Source organism: Chondrus crispus, genomic scaffold (genome assembly GCF_000350225.1).
Source record: "Chondrus crispus Stackhouse genomic scaffold, scaffold_29, whole genome shotgun sequence".
Lineage (NCBI taxonomy): Eukaryota > Rhodophyta > Florideophyceae > Gigartinales > Gigartinaceae > Chondrus > Chondrus crispus.
The window spans coordinates 230,887-254,021 of record NW_005179194.1 but is presented as its reverse complement, the minus strand read 5'-3'; the positions used below and the strand labels follow the sequence as shown (position 1 = coordinate 254,021).

The 23,135-nt window shown below is 48.5% G+C and overlaps 1 protein-coding gene across 1 annotated transcript; it reads left to right on the top strand.

The window, feature by feature from the left end:
• Window positions 1–4,708: 4,708 nt before the first annotated feature.
• Window positions 4,709–5,621, top strand: CHC_T00005394001 (hypothetical protein). Its single transcript, XM_005717261.1, has 4 exons — window positions 4,709–4,825; window positions 4,913–5,107; window positions 5,219–5,406; window positions 5,561–5,621. Exons 1-4 carry the CDS (start codon window positions 4,709–4,711, stop codon window positions 5,619–5,621), a joined length of 561 nt encoding a protein of 186 aa, XP_005717318.1.
• Window positions 5,622–23,135: the final 17,514 nt, after the last annotated feature.

Below are 23,135 nucleotides of genomic sequence, written 5' to 3'. Positions count from 1 at the left end.
ACAACAAGTACTTCTCGCGAGAGGAATACAGTTGTGCGATTATTCTGTGTACGCGTCACGCTGTATGCGAGTCTTGCGTGAGCACGCGCCGTTGCACTGTGCTCTCGTCATGGTGCGCCGTTGGATGCAAGTTCATGACAGTACTCGTGTGATTTACATGTATTCTCATGTGAGTTGTGTAGAAAGTCTGGATGCACATTGTTATAACTTGCCATAATTATCTCACAGTGCTTGGCGAAATTAGTAAGGTGAGAAACAAGGATACGTATGGCGATTGTGATATGAAAGACGTTTGCGTTGTTGGAAATAGACAAGTGCCAAGTTGTTCGTTGCACAACAATGAAGTCTGGCATGACTGGATGCAGATTAGTAAGGTGTGAAACAGTTGCATGCATAGGGCCATGGTTTACAGTCATTTGGAATGTGTAGAAATAGTTGTGAGCAAATAGTTACGAATCGATTCGTAAGGTGGAAATCGAACAGTATGGTCGGGCCACAAGAGGACCGCGCTTGGTCGCGCATAGTAGAGTATGGTTTACTGGGAGTGGGAGTAGAGCGATAGTGTAGCACTCGAAGTGTATAAGTATCCCAGGAAAACGGCTTCAAAGTAAACCTCGGTACCAACTCCTTCACTCACACACATCAACCTGCCTTCCTTCTTTCCCTTGCCCCTCCGAACCTACCATTACTGTTCATACAACTTGTATTTTGCAAACGCCTCAGATTTATTTCGCATCGTGTACACAACTACCCAGTTCGAGTGATCATCTACAAATGTAATGAAGTATCTCGAACCACCAATGGACTGTACTTCGAGCGGACCGCAAACGTCAGAATGTACCAAGTCAAGACAGTTCTGTGCTCGAGACGATGATCGCTGTTTCGGGATTACTGATCGCGTTGCTTTGCCAAACACACACGCAGGACAAATGGGAGAGTGATTGTCAGACTTTCGATTCATTGCTCTGATCACATCGCTTTGACGAACGTTGATGCCACTTACCACATTATTGTCAATCATTGATGCGATTCCTTGTACGTTAACATGGGCCATTCGTTCATGTAGCGTCTGCAAGGTAACTACGTGAGCAGAGAAAGTTTCATTCATGACATCAAGTATGAATAAATCCCCAACTTGACTAGCTGTGGCAACTACAGTTGGTCCTGCAGTAACGATGCATTTGTCATTTTCAAATGACACTTGCAAGCCCTTTGAAACAATTTGGCTAACAGACAGAAGCGAGTATCCGAAATCAGGGACATGCAAAACGTTGGACAATTTGCAAGGATGTGGACTACCATTGACGTTCAACATGAATTCTACCTCACCACGACCAGCGATATTGGCTCTAGCCTTAGTGCCCATCTCGACTGATCCAGATTGCATCTGTTCATAAGTAACGAACATAGAGCGATCAAATGTAATGTGGGCACTGCAACCGGAATCGACAAGCCATGACCCTGCGTTTACTGCCTTCCTTTCGGGAGAAGAAGTCGAAAGCAGGCATGTAAAGTCGCTTTCAGCAAAGGCAGCAGTAGAAGTTTCATCTCGAGATACGAATGCACTTGGCTTCATGCCGGGGTTGCGGGACCGGAACCCGTCTGGCGGTGCTGGTCGGCGCCCATTCACATCCTTGCCCCAGCAACGCGCTGCAGTATGCCCATGTCTATTGCAATTCGTACATTTCATATCGCGTCGAATAGGCATACGATTGACAAGTGCAGGTGGATGTGGTGATGAAGCAGAAGCGGTCTTCATGCTTTCTCGTTGCTCTTCTTGCAGCAGACGACTCTTCACAAACTCGAGTCCAAACACTTTATCTTCATTGCCAAGTGCGTCAAGAGCAACAATCAAGTTATCGAATCGTGGAGGCAAGCCATTCAACACAGCCATTGCAATTTCTTTATCGTCAATCTCAACACTCATTGACTGCAATCTGGCAGCAAGTTGCTTCACACGATTGATGAACACGAGCACTTTCTCGGATGGGAGCATGGAGACAGTGTAAAAGTGGCGACGGGCGGCAAGTTTGTTGAGCAAAGTATGACGCTCAAACACATTCAGAATTGCTTCCCATGTCTCTTTCGCACTGCTACACCCTCGCACATGTTGCAAGTAGTCATCAGAAAGCGTGAGTCCGATGACTGCCTTTGCTTTTGCGTCACCACGGATCCATTTTCTCCGGTCATCTGACGTCGCATTCTCCGGGATATCATCAAAAACGTATTGATCGACATCTCGGAGAGCAAGCAGTATCTCGATTTTCTGCTTCCAGATGTAAAAGTTAGATGCGGTCAGCTTCTCGATTCTGACCGATCCAGAGCTTTGGTCATCCATTTCGCCGAATGGATGTACCCTTCGAGTATACAAGGTCTTCCGTTCCGGGATCCCAAGCCGTTAACCGATAGTCAACACAATGGCAAGCCCACCCGTATAGGAAGTTTGTAGCGATTACTCGGAAACGTTCTTGGTGCTTGTTCCCGGCGGAGTGGAACAAGCGTATTCTTCTTAAAAATGCCTTAGGGCGCTACCCCTATATGTCGGCCAGTGCGGGTCTTTCGACTGTGAACTAAATCAAACGTGCCACGAGTAAGCACAACAACTTTGCCTGTAGACGAACCAGGACTTTTGGTTACTACCGCGAACGGTCCCTGCAACCTAAATCGGCTTGTCCAAACTTGATACGGTACTGCCTCAGAGGGTCTCCCACAACACAAGAATGAAACTGCCTTCGTCGTACTCGTGTGATTTGTTCACAATCACTCCTTGGGTCACCCTCTTCCGTGCGAACTTAATCAAGGTACGCGACCTTATACACGTATAGTGAGAGGTTCAGTGTTTAGGCACGTATTCTCTTCACCCAGGGGACCGAAGTCGTACCTATAGGGCTAATACCGAGAGCGTTACCCACACCGCCGACGCACCTCCCGAAGGCAGAGTGCGGATCGACTAGACCAGTACACTGTGATCCTCCCCGAGGATCAGTAATTCGTCTCTCGACGATTCTTGGTCGGACCCTCGCTCAAGTCAGATTTCCAATGGCACCAGCCTTTCACCAAGAGCGAGGGTATGTTCCACTGAGGATTTGGCAGTGCGTTGGCCACTAGGGACTTTCTTCCTCCCGACTAGCGGAAGGCTCACCCACAGCTCACACAACGACTGCCACGACAAAGCAAAAAACTGAGAACTGACGGACCACTGAGGATTTGGCAGTGCGTTGGCCACTAGGGACTTTCTTCCTCCCGACTAGCGGAAGGCTCACCCACAGCTCACACAACGACTGCCACGACAAAGCTGCAAGACCACAAAGTTGATTTCCAAAAACTGGGAACTGACGGACCACCGAACTGAAAAATCGGCTGAAACGGTGCTGAAAACGACGGCGAAAACTGAAAAAACTGAAAAACCAAACTCGAAAGCGGAGACTGAAACTGATACCTTCTTCTTCTGCTTGACGAGCTGAACAAACTGATACTTGAACGACGGCGAAACTCGAACTTGAACTAAAACGAAGACGACGATCAGCGTTGAACTGGGCCCATAACCTAAAGAAAGGTCAGCGGGGCAGAGGGAAGAAGGATGGTTGAAGGTTGCTGGTGGTTGACGGGAAAAGAAGATGATACCATTTTACTCTTGGTCGCCAACTATTGGCGCTACTTATACTCTTCGAACTACATACAATACGAGCCATTAGGGCTCGTCAAGTGACTCTCCTTCTTACACTCGTTGATAATCAAGTGACTCTCCCTGTTGCACTCTCGGTTGATAATCAAGTGACTCTCCTACTTCCACTCCCGGTTGATAATCAAGTGACTCTCCCTGTTGCACTCTCGGTTGATAATCAAGTGACTCTCCTACTTCCACTCCCGGTTGATAATCAAGTGACTCTCCCTGTTGCACTCTCGGTTGATAATCAAGTGACTCTCCTACTTCCACTCTCGGTTGATAATCAAATGACTCTCCTTCTTGCACTCTCGGTTGATAATCAAGTGACTCTCCTATTTCCACTCTCGGTTGATAATCAAATGACTTTCCTACTTGTACTCTCTCTTGCTAATAATTTGGGACCGTTTGAGAGTCAATAATATCTGAATGTACTGTACTGTAGATTACAGATTTTACAATACGATTAATAACCACTGTGGCACATACGTCATACGTGTCATACACGTGTAGGACAAATGTCATACGTGTCACACACATGTCAAATCGAGAAAAATGAAACATGTTCAGAATGTACTGTACAGTGCCACGAGGTACATAACTTACACGTGTCAACACCAAAATTGAAACATGCTCGGAAATAATAGGAAAGTGCAACCGTGTACAAATATGACACGTGTCCACCTTGAAGACCAAACATCCTGAGAATGCTCTTGCAAGCATTTTAGGTTTCGTCGACGTACACGTGTAATATCTGTCAGGCTTGGAGCTTAGCATGCGGTCGAAGATTTCCAACAGGACGTGAATGGGCGCCGACCTGCGCCGCCAGATGGGTTTCGGTCACGCAACACTGGCTTAAAGCCAAGTGCGTTCGTTTCTCGAGATGACAATTCTACTGCTGCCTTTGCGGAGAGTGACTTTACTTGCTTGCTTTCGACTTCCACTCCAGAAAAGAGGGCTGCAAACGCAAGGTCATGGCTTGTCGATTCCGGTTGCAGCGCTCACATTACGTTTGATCGCTCTTTGTTCGTTACGTATGAACAGATGCAATCTGGATCAGTCGAGATGGGCACGAAGGCTAGAGCTAATGTCGCTGGTCGCGGCGAGGTAGAATTCATGTTGAACGTCAACGGTAGTCCCCATCCTTGCAAATTGTCAAACGTTTTGCATGTCCCTGATTTCGGATACTCGCTACTGTCTGTTAGCCAAATGGTTTCGAAGGGTTTGCAAGTGTCATTTGAAAATGAGAAATGCCGCGTTACTGCAGGACCAACTGTAGTTGCTACAGCGAGTCAAGTTGGGGATTTGTACATACTTGACGTCATGAATGAAACCTTTTCTGCTCACGTAGTTACCCTGCAGACGCTACATGAACGCATGGCCCATGTTAACGTACAAGGAACCGCATCAATGATTGACAATAATGTGGTAAGTGGCATCAACGTTCGTCAAAGCGATGTGATCAGAGCAATGAATCGAAAGTCTGACAATCACTCTCTCGTTTGTCCTGCGTGTGTGTCTGGCAAAGCAACGCGATCAGTAATCCCAAAACAGCGATCATCGTCTCGAGCACAGAACCGTCTTGACTTGGTACATTCTGACGTTTGCGGTCCGCTCGAAGTACAGTCCATTGGTGGCTCGAGATACTTCATTACATTTGTAGATGATCACTCGAACTGGGTTGTTGTGTACACGATGAGAAATAAATCTGAGGCGTTTGCAAAATACAAGTTGTATGAAAAGTTGGCTCTATTGAAAATGTGCGACCACATGCTGTTATCTGAAAAGGTCAAAATCGAGTGACACGTGTACATGACTGCACGGTCCGGGCGCTCTTACCCATATCACGACATGACACGTGTAAAATCCCAGATTTTGGGGTTCCGGGGACGAAAGTGGCCTCTCGGAGGGTCATGCAAATTTGCATAGTTTTGCCAAGTGGAACCTTGGCCCGTAGCACTATAGACTACACAGGAAATACTGCAATTCTATTGGCCCTCAGGTCTAATGCTGCAAATCTATTGGTCGAGCGTTGTCCACGTGTGCGTCATTGGCCTTGTGATGTACTTTAAATGGCCTGTATATGCCATAATTACGTTGTTTTGGCGGTTTCAAGTGGTTTGCCATGGTTGTAATGGGTAATTGCATGGGGCCCCCGGGCGGGACACATGTATGCCGTATACACATGTACACGTCGCCAGGTGGATTCGTGTACGTACACATGTACACGCATCCAGGTGTATGCACATGAGGGTTTACAGTTTTACAGTGTCAGACTGTTTGCGATCCTGCGCGTGTCCGAGTACAGTACATGTGAATCAAAAGTACAACAAGTACTTCTCGCGAGAGGAATACAGTTGTGCGATTATTCTGTGTACGCGTCACGCTGTATGCGAGTCTTGCGTGAGCACGCGCCGTTGCACTGTGCTCTCGTCATGGTGCGCCGTTGGATGCAAGTTCATGACAGTACTCGTGTGATTTACATGTATTCTCATGTGAGTTGTGTAGAAAGTCTGGATGCACATTGTTATAACTTGCCATAATTATCTCACAGTGCTTGGCGAAATTAGTAAGGTGAGAAACAAGGATACGTATGGCGATTGTGATATGAAAGACGTTTGCGTTGTTGGAAATAGACAAGTGCCAAGTTGTTCGTTGCACAACAATGAAGTCTGGCATGACTGGATGCAGATTAGTAAGGTGTGAAACAGTTGCATGCATAGGGCCATGGTTTACAGTCATTTGGAATGTGTAGAAATAGTTGTGAGCTAATAGTTACGAATCGATTCGTAAGGTGGAAATCGAACAGTATGGTCGGGCCACAAGAGGACCGCGCTTGGTCGCGCATAGTAGAGTATGGTTTACTGGGAGTCGGAGTAGAGCGATAGTGTAGCTAGCACTCGAAGTGTATAAGTATCGCAGGAAAAGGGCTTCAAAGTAAACCTCGGGACCAACTCCTTCACTCACACACATCAACCTGCCTTCCTTCTTTCCCTTGCCCCTCCGAACCTACCATTAGGCTCAAACCCACACTGGTGGCAAAGTAAAGGTGCTTCGCACTGATCGAGGGGGAGAGTACTTGTCGACGGAATTCAAGTCGCATTTAGATTTAAACGGTACGCAGCACCAACTCATAACGGCGTACACCCCTGAACAAAACGGTGTTGCTGAACGTTTAAATCGAACTTTGATTGATCTTGTCCGCTCAATGCTTTCTCATAAACAGGTCAGTAAGCGATTCTGGGCCGAGGCTCTTGCCACTTCGGTATATGTACGTAATCGAGTTACTTCACGCGCTTTGCCCGTTAATACAACTCCGCACCACATTTGGATGAATTCTACTCCAAATGTTGGCCATTTGCGAGTATTTGGGTCAAAGTGTTGGTATACATTACCAAAATTAGAGCTCCGTAAGCTGGACTTGCGAGCGCGTGAAGTGATGTTTCTTGGGTACTCGCAATGCAGTAAGGCATACAAACTTTGGGACGGAGAGTTGAATAAAATTGTTGTGTCACGGGATGTCAAGTTTGATGAATCGACATGTGGTATGCATGACATTCCTGCACACGAAGGTGATTCAATCAACTCTGATGTTGACGTTGTACTGCTCGATGGCGACAATGGGAATACAGCTGATACCCCAAATACGAATGAGGTCGGTTCTGAAGAGGATGAAGTTTCGGAGGAGGTTCTTGAAAACGATGGTGCTCATTCTGTAAGTGAGAATGATGAAGATGAAGATGATGTACCAACTGCCGTCGAAACTCCGAATGTCACTCCTCTAACTCCGACTCCAGCTGTGCGAAGATCGTCTCGAGTCAGCAGACCTCCCGGATCATGGTGGAGGAGCAACTTTGCAGCTGCTCTTCTTTCACATGCGCATGTCGCTATTGAAGGTCCCAAGACTTTCAACCAGGCAACCAACGGTCCTAGAGCTGCATTTTGGCAGACCGGCATTGACAAAGAACTTGCCTCGCAGACTAAGAATCGGACTTGGAAACTTGTTCCTCGATCTGAAGCGTCAAACATCTTGACATCTCGATGGGTTTTCAATGTCAAGCAACTGCCTGATGCAAATGGCAATATAGTTGAAAGTGCAAAAGCCAGACTTGTTGCTCGTGGATTCCAGCAAGTGCAAGGTCTTGACTATACTGAGACATATGCCCCTGTCATAAAGTTTACCACTATTCGTCTACTTCTTGCCTTAGTTGCTCATTACGACCTCGAACTTCATCAGATGGATGTCGTGACTGCGTTTTTGAACGGCGACTTGGATGAAGACATCTACATGGAGCAACCCGAAGGGTGCATTGACAAAAGCAAAAGTGACCACGTGTGTAAACTTTTGAAAGCACTTTAAGGTCTTAAACAAGCACATTGTCAATGGCATGCCAAAGTGGATGATTTCTTAATTGGTGAATTGGGATTCGAGACTTCGCGTAGTGATCCTTGTCTCTACATTAAACGCATCGGTAACACTATCATGCTGATTGCACTTTATGTCGATGACTTGTTACTCGCTGGTAGTGATATCGATGCCATCAAATGGATGAAGGGGGAGCTTAATAAACAGTTTGAGATGAAAGACCTTGGTGAAGCAAAAGTCTGCATTGGTCTTGAGATTCAAAGAGATCGCACTATCAAGACTTTGAGTCTCACTCAAACTAAGTATGCATCAAAAGTGCATGAGCGTTTTGGAATGTCAACGTGTAACCCCTCTCTGACTCCAATGGAACAAGGTCACACAACCACGATTTCAACCGAAAACGACTCCGAAACAAATGTACCGTATCGTGAGGCAGTGGGATCCCTGATGTACTTGATGGTTGGCACTCGTCCAGACTTGGCATATGCGATTGGAAAGCTTTCTCAACATTCTGCCAACCCATGTGAGTCACACTGGGCAGGTGTGAAACGGGTAATGCGATACGTGCAAGGGACTCGAAACTTAGGAATCGTGTTTGACAATAAATCTAAATCGCCGGAGTTGTTCGGCTTCAGTGATGCTGACTGGGCCGGTTGTTCAGACTCTCGCAAGTCGACCAGCGGATATGTTTTCAAGTTCTGCGGTGGAGCGATCAGTTGGAGTTCCCGGAAACAGACTGTGGTTGCAATTTCGACGTGTGAAGCTGAGTACATTGCACTATGTGAAGCGTGTAAGGAGGCGACTTGGTTGCGTCAAGTGGTTGCTGATGTTCTTGGACTTGATTCTGATCCCACGATTGTGATGGGGTGTGACAATGCAGGGACTATTTCGTATGCACAGAATGAATCGGTCAACCGTCGTAACAAACATGTTGATGTGAAATACCACTATGTACGAGATGCAATTAAGAGAAACGTCATTTCATTGTCACATTGCCCGACCACTTCCATGCCTGCAGATATCCTGACGAAAGCACTTGGGCCAGTTCTGTTCCAGAAGTTTGTAGAACTTCTAGGGCTTGCAGTAGCTACTTCTGGTAAAAGCATGTGATCGAGGGGGAGTGTTGTAATTCTACGACCACATGCTGATATGCATGACACACAACGACAGGTATGACACGTGTAAAAGCGAAAACACTCCACGTGACGAGCTGAGCAAGTTTCATTTTCAACGTGTACACGTGTGATTTCTGTACACGGTTGCACTCTACTGTACTTCAGAAGCACGTTTGGTTTTCAACGTGTACACCTGTGAAATATGTATACGGTTGCGGTGTACACTACAATCTGAGCATGTTTCATTTTTCTTCGCCCGACACGTGTATGACCTGGACACATGTCTTCATTACACTGTCGGACGCGTACAGTACGCCTGCAGTCTTACAGACAAAGTGTAGAACCTTGGTGGCGGGTGCCTGGCACGTGCCAAAGGTTCACAGCGTCCATGGAGTGCAGCACGGGTACAGCAGGACACAAAGATAACGTTGCGCGAGTTTTGAATTCGTAAGGCAAAATGTGCACTGTTGTAATTGACAGTGGACAGGACCTCACGAGAGATTCAGATTCATAAGGCAACGTGTGCGCTGTAAACAGTCCTTGCAGGATTGATTTGAATTCGTAAGGCAACGTGTGAGCTGTAAACGTGCCTTACGAATTTGTGCCACGCTGGATTTGGAATAGTAAGGGAATTTGTGCTTTGCTGTGCTTTGTTGTACTGCCTTACTAATTTCTCCGTCATGACAGTGGTAATTCGTAAGGCGGTTTTCTGTTCTGTTTGTTGGGCCATCGCCAGTTAGGCTGAGTAGCAAGACGGGCACATGTGTTAGAGCCAATACATTTGTAGTATGTGTGTCGTAGTGTTTGGTAGTAGAGTTCTAGAAGATTGCAGAAGTGTATAAGTAGCGCCAGAAGTTGGCCACTCAAAGTAAATCGGTATCCAATCCTTCAACTTCACCTCATCAACCGTCCTTCGAATCCCCTTCGCCCCGCTGACCTACCATTAAGCTGGACAGCTCATTGACATCTTTTTCACAATTCCCCTCCCATCGTACGGAATCTCCCGTCCAAGCGTAGTTGACCTTCCCATTCGACCGCATCTCGTCCATCAACGGTTTGACAAATAAATCAGACATACTAACATCTGTGTACTTCAGAAATCCCTTCAATTCATCCGAAGCCTGTGACAACTCGTTGCAAGCTTCACCGAGAAGCAAGCGTCGAAGGCCTCTCCTACTTTCCATTTTCAGTCCGGCATCCGAAGTTTGGGTCATAGTGCTGGACAGCAACGCCAACCGCCCTTGTTGTAATTGTACGACCACATGCTGACACGCATGACACACAATGACAGGTATGACAGGTGTAAAAGCGAAAACACTCAGCACGTCAACGTAACAACTTTGGTTTTCAACGCGGGCACGTGCCGTTTATGTGTTCAGTCGCACTTTCCTCGCAATTCTGAGCATGCTTCATTTTTGTGCTGACACGTGTAATATCTGTACACAGTGGCACTCTACAGTACATTCTGAACATGTTTCATTATTCTTGATTTGACACGTGTATGACACGTATGACATTTGTCTTACACGTGTGTGACACATATGCAATATATGTCAAGGTGTTTTTGCTCTAAAACGTGCAACGCATTAATCGTAGACTAAAGTCTCTTCCCTACAGTACAGTGCATTTAGATATTATTGACTCTCAGACGGTCCCAAACTATCACTAACAGAGAGTGCAAACACTATCAGCGACCGAGAGTGCAAGAAGGAGAGTCACCTGATTATTAGCGACAGAGAGTGCAAACATTATCAACAACCGAGAGTGCACGAAGGAGAGTCACTTGACCAGCCCTAATGGCCGGTACTGTATTTCGTAGACTATAAGTAGCGCCGATAGTTGGCGACCAAAAGTAAAATGGCATCAACTTCTTTTCCAATCAACCACCACCAACCTTCAACCATCCTTCTTCCCTCTGCCCCGCTGACCTTCCTATAGCCCTTGCCAATCATTCCCCAAACAATGTCTGTCCCACGGCCGCCAAATGTCCTTTTTGGTGATTACCCCGGACTATGCACCTCTTCAAAGGGTTGATGAGCATTCTTGAACACCAGTTCCATAAAGTGACGTACATGCCCGAAGGCAGGAATTGTGTGGTTGTACAACTCGATTAACCTGTGCAGGTTCGGCTTGTCCAAGCTGGGGCGACCTTTACCCACTCCTTGGCAATAATTTGCGCAAAACTTGTCTGCCTCAGTCACATACTTCTCAGCCCTTTCCAGCAAGTCTGCATGGTATTGAGCTCCATTATCACTTGTCACATACAAATAATCTGAGACACCATCCGCCTCTTCCGATGGCCACCAGTACGTCAACGCAATCAATTCCTGCAATTGCGTCAATAGATCCAACACAACGGTGGTTTCTTCACTCTGGATCCCCGGGAACAGTTGGTAGAAAACGGGAACGCACACGAGAAGGGCACAGAACACACCTGACAGAGTCATGGAATTGAGTTCATTCTTGGAACTAAAAACTGATGGTTGCCTCTTCAACCCATTGTCTCGGAGGGCTCCGCATACTGCCATGTCAGCTTTTGCCCTGAACGCGGCCGCGTTTCCTTGTCGGTTAATCACGTGGAAGCCTACCTCGATAACGTTCTTCGCGAGACCGGCCAGCAAATGGTCAGGCGAGACGACGTTGCAGCGATATGCCTCAAAACGTCATGACACCACATGCTTTCCATCGCTTGTTAACGGTATGTCAACGCGTACGCGCTCAAGTTCCCTTTGCAATGCAAGAAGAGGAAAACTTTCGTCACTAATCTTGTTGCTGTCTTTCATACCAAGCCGGTTTGTGTCTCGACTGTCAATTTCGCTGTTGCGAAGAGCTTCATGGCGTTCCATGCACCAGAAGGACGCCGTGCGGTGTGCATGGACTTTTGTCGTATAGCCGTATCCGCTCTCACCGACGCCGTTGTTCTTCCGAAATGTACGAAGAGTGCAGGGCGTATTTGCCGTGTCCCATAACATCCAATGTTTCAGCGGCCGCTGGATAGTCAGCCACATTAACCCACCACGTCGACAAAGATTCATACTCTCTCGCCGGTAGGCGTGTGTGCTTCCACACCTTCTGTTGTACAATTAACCAAGTCTGGAATGATTGAGAGCAGTATATTGTTCGTTGATACACCTGGAGGAGTTAATCCAATGATTCTGACAGACGATCGCGTGTTACGACTTCGCGGTGGTAGTCCAAGCGGGATCATGTAGCATCCACCTGCTGAACCCTGCGGATACAATGAAGAGAATGGGGAAAAGTCATCGCAGTATAGGAGAGCGCGATAGACCACGAACTTTGTTCCATCCATCAAGCGGCCGCTGTTTTGCATTCTTCTGTCAATGTTGCGGTTGCATCCCGATATTTTGGGCTCTTGGAGGAGGAAAGGCAGCCCTTTCAAATGTTGAGTACGAGCAGACGAAAGGGTTTGTCTGGAGTTCCATCGCCACCATCATTGAAACGTTGACCGGCCTCGTTTGTACTCATGTTTTGAAACCAAAACAAAGTGTCTGAGCTGAGACCTTCCTTGTGTTCCCAAAACCTAGAAACCAACATACACATTCTCGACGTTGCCACTGCTTCACTTTCTGTAGGTCGAAGGAGGGTACAAATATCTCCAGGCAACACCTTCTTCGAAGAACGAGCCCTTGCTTCAAAATCTATCCTTCCATCTCTACGCCTCACAGATCTATTATACTTTTCCAATGGCGGTGCTGTACAAAACTGCCTGGACAGGCAATTCTCCACGCCACGGCGAACCTTCATCGCCATGTTGGCGCTTCTTGTAACATTTCCCTCACTTCTCACGGCTGAAATTATACACTTCATTACAAAGTTATTGGCTGCGTTCTCATGAACACGATAGCCCAGATTGCGCACGCCAAGTGACAAACGTGATGGAAGCAGTTCTGACAGTTCCAGTCGAATCACGGCACCCGCGAACGCCTGCACAGTACATGAACCATTGTGGACGTAAAGTGCTCTCGTAGCTTACGATATTATCTGCCGCTCTGCAACCAGCTTCGAGCTTTCTATGCATTCTGCGTCCGCCACACCACCATGCCATCGACTGGATTTCGGATACATTGAGTTGAAGAACGGAGCCATCATGATGTCCACTTTCGCCCATTCACTTGGTGGAACGATACGAACAGGAGTTTTAGACCCGTTCGAATATTGCGATGCGGTCTCCTCGTTACCCCCAAAAATTTCAACCAATGACGTTCGGTTTAATGCCTTCTTCTTTCGTCGGACGACAAAGTACTTGAGGTCACTCTTGGGAAAAAGATACTTCAAAGCATCCGGAAAGAGAGTCCTCTGTACGGTGGAATAAGATGGGAACTTAATAGAAGGAGAAACCCAAGACAGTATATCTATCATGAGGTTATACTGTTTGAACGTATAGCGGACGCTACCGCAAACTATTACGAAGCCCAAAAGGTTGTAACATGGTTCGAAAAGCTTCCGAGACGATAGAATTATTCGCAAAACTTTCTGGCTGTCCAGCCTGCTTCTCATTTCGCGATCGTCACTTGATAAACTCGGAAAGCACTCCATCCCCTCACAGCTCTCTTGATAAATACTTGGAATAATGATATTGTAATTTCCCACTAAAACACCGTTAGGATCGCTCTCGGGAGCGAAGTGTTCCGAGTCGCCAAGTTCTGGGAAGTGGCCTTCATCATAGTCGACAAGATCTATTCCTTCTTCGACGACAACCGTTTCTCGATGTTCCGAGCCCTTTACCTTCGATCTAGTACCTTGATCTCCAGTCTGATTGTTAGACGAAGCGTGCCCATTCAACACTCCCAAAATATCAGCCGCTTCGCCAGTTTCCGGAAGCTCAAGAGCTGGGGTTTCTTCTGCTTCCATAAGTGCGGCCACATCTGCATCCCCATCGAGATCGCTTCCTGGTCGTATACGAACGTCATGGAACAGGGCTGCCAGATCTGGCAAGTTAGGGACGTTGTCGATCCAAGTAGTGCCCATCGTACGACGTCTCTTTCTTCGACCTGACATATGAGGAACGGTGGTGCTGTCGTCCGATATTTTCGTGTGGATTATGGTGTTGGAAGAAGTGAGAGTGTAGGATGTTGTTGGAGGAACAGTGCCCAGGGGTCGCCAGGCCTGGCGGTTTAGATTTTGCAAACCAAATAATTGCATTACAAGTGGCGGTCTGCTAGTGTCTATCCGACCGTGAGGACAAAATTTGAGGACAAAGGTATTGAAAATGTGCGACCACATGCTGTTATCTGAAAAGGTCAAAATCGAGTGACACGTGTACATGACTGCACGGTCCGGGCGCTCTTACCCATATCACGACATGACACGTGTAAAATACCAGATTTTGGGGTTCCGGGGACGAAAGTGGCCTCTCGGAGGGTCATGCAAATTTGCATAGTTTTGCCAAGTGGAACCTTGGCCCGTAGCACTATAGACTACACAGGAAATACTGCAATTCTATTGGCCCTCAGGTCTAATGCTGCAAATCTATTGGTCGAGCGTTGTCCACGTGTGCGTCATTGGCCTTGTGATGTACTTTAAATGGCCTGTATATGCCATAATTACGTTGTTTTGGGGGTTTCAAGTGGTTTGTCATGGTTGTAATGGGTAATTGCATGGGGCCCCCGGGCGGGACACATGTATCCCGTGTACACATGTACGCGTCGCCAGGTGGATTCGTGTACGTACACATGTACACGCATCCAGGTGTATGCACATGAGGGTTTACAGTTTTACAGTGTCAGACTGTTTGCGATCCTGCGCGTGTCCGAGTACAGTACATGTGAATCAAAAGTACAACAAGTACTTCTCGCGAGAGGAATACAGTTGTGTGATTATTCTGTGTACGCGTCACGCTGTATGCGAGTCTTGCGTGAGCACGCGCCGTTGCACTGTGCTCTCGTCATGGTGCGCCGTTGGATGCAAGTTCATGACAGTACTCGTGTGATTTACATGTATTCTCATGTGAGTTGTGTAGAAAGTCTGGATGCACATTGTTATAACTTGCCGTAATTATCTGACAGTGCTTGGCGAAATTAGTAAGGTGAGAAACAAGGATACGTATGGCGATTGTGATATGAAAGACGTTTGCGTTGTTGGAAATAGACAAGTGCCAAGTTGTTCGTTGCACAACAATGAAGTCTGGCATGACTGGATGCAGATTAGTAAGGTGTGAAACAGTTGCATGCATAGGGCCATGGTTTACAGTCATTTGGAATGTGTAGAAATAGTTGTGAGCTAATAGTTACGAATCGATTCGTAAGGTGGAAATCGAACAGTATGGTCGGGCCACAAGAGGACCGCGCTTGGTCGCGCATAGTAGAGTATGGTTTACTGGGAGTCGGAGTAGAGCGATAGTGTAGCACTCGAAGTGTATAAGTATCGCAGGAAAAGGGCTTCAAAGTAAACCTCGGGACCAACTCCTTCACTCACACACATCAACCTGCCTTCCTTCTTTCCCTTGCCCCTCCGAACCTACCATTAAAAGGGATTTTTCTTCGAACTCCTTGCTTGTTTTTTAGTTTTGATTTGACTACTGGGTACTCCACATAGCCCTTGACACAATCAGCATAAATCGTTTGTTGTGGAGACAAGTTCTACCTCTAAAAGTGAAGCAGAACCTGGAAATCTTCACTGTATGCAGTTTTTCTTTGTAGTACGAAATTGAAAATGCCTTCTTCGTGATTTGGAAGGTATTTCATTGACAACCCCAGCCGTTCAAGTGCGATATGGCGGTCTTGAAGTATTCTTTCCGAAGAATTCGTGTCGGCTAAATGATGAAAAATTAATAAATTTGTCGGATCTGTTGAGGTATGATAAACTTGGTCGGTCGGATACACACTACAGTACAGGGTATTAACTCTGCCCTTCTCCGTCCACCGTTGTTTACTCCGGTATCCCCCAACCTCCTCTTTCTTTCCCCTCACTAATCCACCATGACCACTGCCCTCGCATCTCCTCCCGTCCTTCTCTGCTTCTGTCTTTCTCTGCGCCCTCTCACGCAAGCCACGCCCTCGCTGTCGCACCGGCGTCACCCCTCGCATGGGGCCGTGGAAGGCGGGTGAGAAAGACGAGGCCTTCCGCTGGCAGCAAGAAATTTTGGCCCGCCGCCGCGACCCCAAGCGCAACAAGAAGTAATTTAAGGAAGTCAACGACCGCCGTGACGAAGCATAACAATTCTTTGATGAACGCACCCTCAAGGTCAAACATGGCGACGACCCCCTAACTGCGTGGACCGAAATGAAGGAGAATGGCTTTATCGATGAGGGCGGCTACACCGAAGAGGATGAAAGTGGCATTCCCATTCCCATGGCCAGTTTTGGAATTCCCAAGTACGACCGAGGAGCTCGCTTCGACCTCAAGTTGCCCCACGTCGAGATTGGGTACACCAATCCCGGCGCTGATGTCATGGCAAAGGTGGGCAACGCATTTAATAATGTTTTTGGATTTGGGAAGAAGGATGCCGATGACAAAGGCGCGACTAACTAAGCAGCTCGATACCGTTTCGGGTGCAAACTAGCATAGCGGGTGTCACTTTGCAGACTCCCACACCTTGTTCACATAACAATATATTTGGCTGCAGGCACAAATGGTACACATCTCTCCTCGAATTGCAGCTACAGACTCAATTATACAGCCCAGTTTCACTGCGACTGTACATCCATGCGTTCAAGTTATCTCATCTCGGCGGGTGCGTGATCTTTCTTTTTGCTTTGCACAGTCTGCTGTCCTCAGGCGAATTTCACGCGTAGAGATTAATTAAATCAACGCGGCACGGTTTGGTGATCCCATCTCTTTGAGAATATTCGTTGTACGCACCGTTCTCCACGATTTCAAAGCAATTGTTCCTTCAGCGCTTTCCCTTCTTCTTTTTCTTCGTCGGCGCTGGTGCCCCCTTGCCGGTCACTGTCTTCTTATTCGCGCCGGCACCGCCACCCTTGTTGCCACCCTTCTTTCCTTCTTTCATCTTCACTTGTTCGCGGTGCTTGGGGATCAGTTCCGCGACTTTTGCATATAAAGTCCTGTGTGTTTGTAAAAAGTCATCCGCATGTGTACAGCATAACCGAAAATCTTTCTCGTTAGTCCATCGGTGTCAGCGTCCGGTACCAGATTATGTGGTCGCATTTGATGTGAAGGAACACGTTCGGTTTGGGATATCCTCCTGCACAGGATTCCAGTCCTCGTCGAACAATCTGATTCGCACTCGCCCTCTCGCTCAGTAGTCTCGACAATACCCCTTGTTCAGTTCCAAGGCCGTCTGAAACTTGAGCAGTTGCGCGCAATCAAACACCTCCTTTTATCCTCAGGTTTCAACGCACTTATCTTTCACGATTTTGGGACCCTGGTTCACGCATAAAACGGCAACATCCGTCAACAATCGTAGAAAGACCTGCGTACAAGCAGCTCTACAGCGACGTGCTAAGTTTGCATAGCAGCACATACCTGGGCTTCCGTTCGCAGTTTGTCGAGGTCAGGCGTGTAAATCACCAGGACGAATTAACTTCTAACTTGTTCGGCCTTGTCGGCCAGCTCAAACAAAGCATATCTGCAAACAAGGGCAAGCTGGAGAAAGACAGCATAGTTCTAGATGAAACTGAAGAAGCTGTCGATAAGAACCTAGCAGGTACATCAAAGCAACGTGAAGAACTGAAGACTTATTCTAAGTCATCGTCCATATCGTGGTGGGCTATGCTCGTTGTCGCTCTCGTTACGCTGGTCATATTTGTTTTGCTCGTCATCGTGCTTAAGACAACCGCTAGCGGACGTACAGCGATGGTGGCCTGTTCTCTCAAACCCGCTGGCAAAATGATATCCGCGAGCGAGCCGACCAAAAAGGAGGCGTGGAAGAGCGCAGACGGCACTTGCGGAAACCAGTCGGCGATCTGCCCGCTGCTTGTAATCAACAGTCCCACGATCAGAGCGGAGATACTGGCGACGGACCCCACGAGCGGTCCTGCAACCGCGACGTCGAACAAGTCCTTCCGCAGGTTGGGGTAGCTTTCGAGCGGGGTGATGGTGCCGTAAGTGCCTATCTGCAAACTGGGAATAAAGTAAGGCAAGCTGATCTTGCCGTCGCGCATGGAGGCACCGACGCGGTGCCCCGCCTCGTGCATGAAGGCGAGGATGATGGGGCCGATGGAAACGGGCAAAGTCAGGATGGCCTCGTCGAGGCTGCCCTTGGCGATCTGGGTGATGACTTCCGGCGTGAGACCGAAGATTCCGATGCCATAGGAGAAGGTGGTGGCGCAGGCGACTAAGCCCATGAGGACAGAGACGACGTAGGAAAAGGACTTGGTGTGGTTGGGCATGTCGGCGGCCGGCAAGGCAACAAGCACGGGGCGATTGTCCTCGCCGTCGGGCCCATCCTTGGGATCGATGAGGAGGAACAACGTGATGCGCTCGGCAATGCCCTCTTCTCTGGCCATGTTTTCCAACGTAGCAAGCAATGTATCCGCCGGTTGCCTCATGTTACCCCGAAAGACGACGCGCTCATCAAATGGGGAGCGATCAATCTCGGTGCAGAAAAAGGTGTTAATGCCACACAGCTTGTCCCTAATGACATTAATATCGCTCTCACTGACCCTTGGAAACTCGCTCCCCAGCAAATCAGACAGGGTGGTGGTAGGCGGATGCAGGCCCTGGGACTTTCCCTACTTTACAACATTGACACCCTGGGGCGATGAATTCTTCCTGTCGTAGGGGTTTGGCTCCCCCACGTGCTCCTTGGTGCCGGCCATGTCCTTCATGTTCTTGGCCTTATCGAGCTCAAGACGCTTGCGATCGGCCTTGAGTTCTGCGCGTTCGAACTCCAGACGGGCCTTGGCGGCCATCAGCTCGAGGCACTCGGCCTCTATGCGTGCCTTTCGCGAGCGCTCCTTGCGCTGCTCGGGGGATTCAGATGACTCGGAGGATTCGGGGATGTGAGGGAGCTGGGATGGGAGGGGGGTCTGCTCCTCCTTTGCGACGCAGATCGGGCGGCGCTGCACGACGGCGCGATGCGGGCGCCGGAGTCGTCGTTTTTGATCTGCTCATCGTTTGCGTACAGATGTTGGCGGAGAAAAGTTTGCCTGGAGACAAAAGTTGCAGTACAGCACTGTGCCTTCGCTTTTTGTGTGGACAAAAGTATTGCGTTCACCGTTGATTGCTCCGACGCCGCTATGTGGAATCACTCCAGATCGGAGTTGTCAATAGTACCCATGATTAGGTCCGAACGATGGGCGATACGGGGAGCAGGATTGTATGGAGGAAGGCGAGATAGGAAAAAAATCTTAGTCAATCGAAATTGATGGGTTTGCGCATCACGTAAATTTAGTACCACTGGAGGGTACTTGTAGTTGAGCCCGTGCCGCACACTCCTCCGGGCTCCCCGCCCGTGCCGACCTTCCACCTTCCACCTTCCCAACTCAAACATCACACATTCTCAGCCTTCCGCACGACGACTCCTCCCGCCCGTGCCGACCTTTCCACCTTCCCACCTTCTCAACTCAAACCTCACACAGTGTGCACACTCCTCCCGGCTCCCCGCCCGTGCCGACCTTTCACCTTCCACCTTCCCAACTCAAACATCACACATTCTCAGCCTTCCCTACGACGACTGATCCTGACCCAAACGCATCACTCCCACCCCAGTTGCAACTCCATTACCGACCCCTCATCCCCCCCCTTTATTGGAAACTTGGAAACACCTGCCATGCCTGCGCCTTCTGCAGTACCTTTCGTAGTTGACCTCACACCTGGACAGCCGTCCTCACCAGCACCCCAGTCACCGCAGTCGCCAACGGACCACACACTACCACGCACCCCATTTCCTGACGCCGAACGCTTACAACCCACCGGCGGCGTTGTAACACCACGGTGCACAGCACCGCTTGTTTACTTTTGTCTCCAGGGGGGCCTCGTTGAGTCCAGAGGTAATACGGTACAGGATAAAATCCTGTGCGTCCTACATTTGATTCGACATGGGCAGGCCTGCCTTGTGTACAGTCACGAGCAGACCGTGCATTGTGCACGAATGTGAGGGATGGCCCTGAGCCCATGAGGTTGGATATTGGAAGGATGAGAGGCCGGCACAACTGGCACTCGGTTCCCGTTCAGGATTTAGGTTTTCGGAAGTATGTGCTGCAGTACACAGTGCACCAGAAAGGAGATGTGAAGCGGTTCCGTCAGCTCGCGACGCAGGATAATGCATCGACCATGGAAGGGTGGAGTCAGTTTGCTGCCAATAGAAACTATTGGAAGGTGCCCAGTACACTGACGTGCGGCCGCACTTTCGCCAGAGATGTACTCGATTGTTATTATCTTGACGAAATGGACTACGTGTTGCAGTCCCGTCATACCCTACGTCGCCACAAGTTCCCACTTTTCGCTGATCCATTGATGGGGCGTTGGTCGAATGCGTTCAACCACAGAGCAAACTTCTCATACGAGCGCTATACGAGGAATCGCTATGGACTGCTTATACCTTTCGACTGTTACGAGACCATGTACTTTGACGATGCTTCGTATAAAGAGGTGTTTCCCCAATGCCCACAGTGGCTGCAAGCTCTGAAGTTCCCTGAGGGAGTTCCGCTACAACTGCCGCCGGTCATCTACTACTACCATGAAGAAATGGTCGTAAGGGAGGGAGGGAGGCGTGATGTCAGAAAGATGTCGCAGGCTTTGGCAAATGCTTCGCATGGAGATATGCACCATGTTTTGTGCGTTTTGGTTCAACGAGGTAATGGTAGGTTCGGCGGGCAAGGGAGGAAGGAAGGCAGGTTGATGAGTGTGAGTGAAGGAGTTGGTGCCGAGGTTTACTTTGAAGCCGTTTTCCTGCGATACTTATACACTTCGAGTGCTACACTATCGCTCTACTCTGACTCGCAGTAAACCATACTCTACTATGCACGACCAAGCGCGGTCCTCTTGTGGCCCGACCATACTGTTAGATTTCCACCTTACGAATCGATTCGTAACTATTAGCTCACAACTATTTCTACACTTTCCAAATGACTGTAAACTATGGCCCTATGCATGCAACTGTTTCACACCTTACTAATCTGCATCCAGTCATGCCAGACTTCACTGTTGTGCAACGAACAACTTGGCCCTTGTCTATTTCCAACAACGCAAACGTCTTTCATATCACAATCGCAATACGTATCCTTGTTTCTCACCTTACTAATTTCGCCAAGCACTGTCAGATAATTATGGCAAGTTATAACAATGTGCATCCAGACTTTCTACACAACTCACATGAGAATACATGTAAATCACACGAGTACTGTCATGAACTTGCATCCAACGGCGCACCATGACGAGAGCACAGTGCAACGGCGCGTGCTCACGCAAGACTCGCATACAGCGTGACGCGTACACAGAATAATCGCACAACTGTATTCCTCTCGCGAGAAGTACTTGTTGTACTTTTGATTCACATGTACTGTACTCGGACACGCGCAGGATCGCAAACAGTCTGACACTGTAAAACTGTAAACCCTCATGTGCATACACCTGGATGCGTGTACATGTGTACGTACACGAATTCACCTGGCGACGTGTACATGTGTACACGGCATACATGTGTCCCGCCCGAGGGCCCCATGCAATTACCCATTACAACCATGACAAACCACTTGAAATCCCCAAAACAACGTAGTTATGGCATATACACGCCATTTAAAGTACATCACAAGGCCAATGACGCACACGTGGACAACGCTCGACCAATAGATTTGCAGCATTAGACCTGAGGGCCAATAGAATTGCAGTATTTCCTGTGTAGTCTATAGTGCTATGGCCCAAGGTTCCCCTTGGCAAAACTATGCAAATTTGCATGACCCTCCGAGAGGCCACTTTCGTCCCCGGAACCCCAAAATCTGGTATTTTACACCTGTCATGTCGTGATATGGGTGAGAGCGCCCGGACCGTCCAGTCATGTACACGTGTCACTCGATTTTGACCTTTTCAGATAACAGCATGTGGTCCCAAAATTCCAATACGAGGCAACAAGGGGCGGCCGCCTATTCTTGGTGGACAAGGGTACCATTACAGTGCTGAAGGACGTATGCAAGGATGTGAAGTGTGAATGGGAGCCAGATGCTGTTTCCTCTCATGGAGTTTGTGCATAAGCTGCCACGACATCTGGAATGCTATATGGTGAGCACAAATCCGCATATATCTAACTGCGTGTACTTCCACGCGTTGCATGGAACGGGAGAGGCGGATATGAGGAAGGCAGGAGGAGAAGTGCGATACCTTTCTTTCAAATCGAGAAGGATTCGGTTGGCTGCGCGTCAGCAGCAGCGCATGGAGGAGAGGCGGTCCTCGCCTATGACCCTAAGTCTTCATCCACAGGATTTGTCGTTAGTGGAAGGCCTTCCCGCGCTCGTCATTGCCAGGCAGTGGGACCTCCACGGTAGTCTGACTGTTAGAGGGCTGGTATCATTGCTGTATGATACAGCAAGCAAAACGACCAGAACTGTTGATCAGATCTCTCAAGAAGTGGGCAGGCTGCAGCAGGAGAATGAATCGCTGCGCAGCTTCATTAATGGAACGGCAACTGGGCACCCGTCGGCTGTCCGCGCCAAACATTTGCACCATAGGCCGAGTATAACCCCGTTCCATGGCCCGTTCAATGTACCTCATGTACACCCACCCCAGAGGACGGACAGCGGATATGATGGATACAATGATGGCAGGAGAGGAGAACAAAGTGGCGGCCGCCATCATTATGTTCGAGATGAAGGGGACTGGCGATCGGAACGAGTGGGTTGGTAGGGGACGGGATAATCGTGAACGATATCAACGTCAAGGCATTGGCTATGGCACAGGGCAGAGAATAGAAGCAAACGATGAACTTCTATACGGATACGGTTACCATGATGTTTCTCCGTTTCATGGTCGAGCTCGGCAGAGGGAATGGACTGCTCCGGAACCAGAGAGGACCAGATTCAGGCGCTCGAGTATGGACAATGACTACTAGTAAACACTTTGGCCAAAGTGAAGT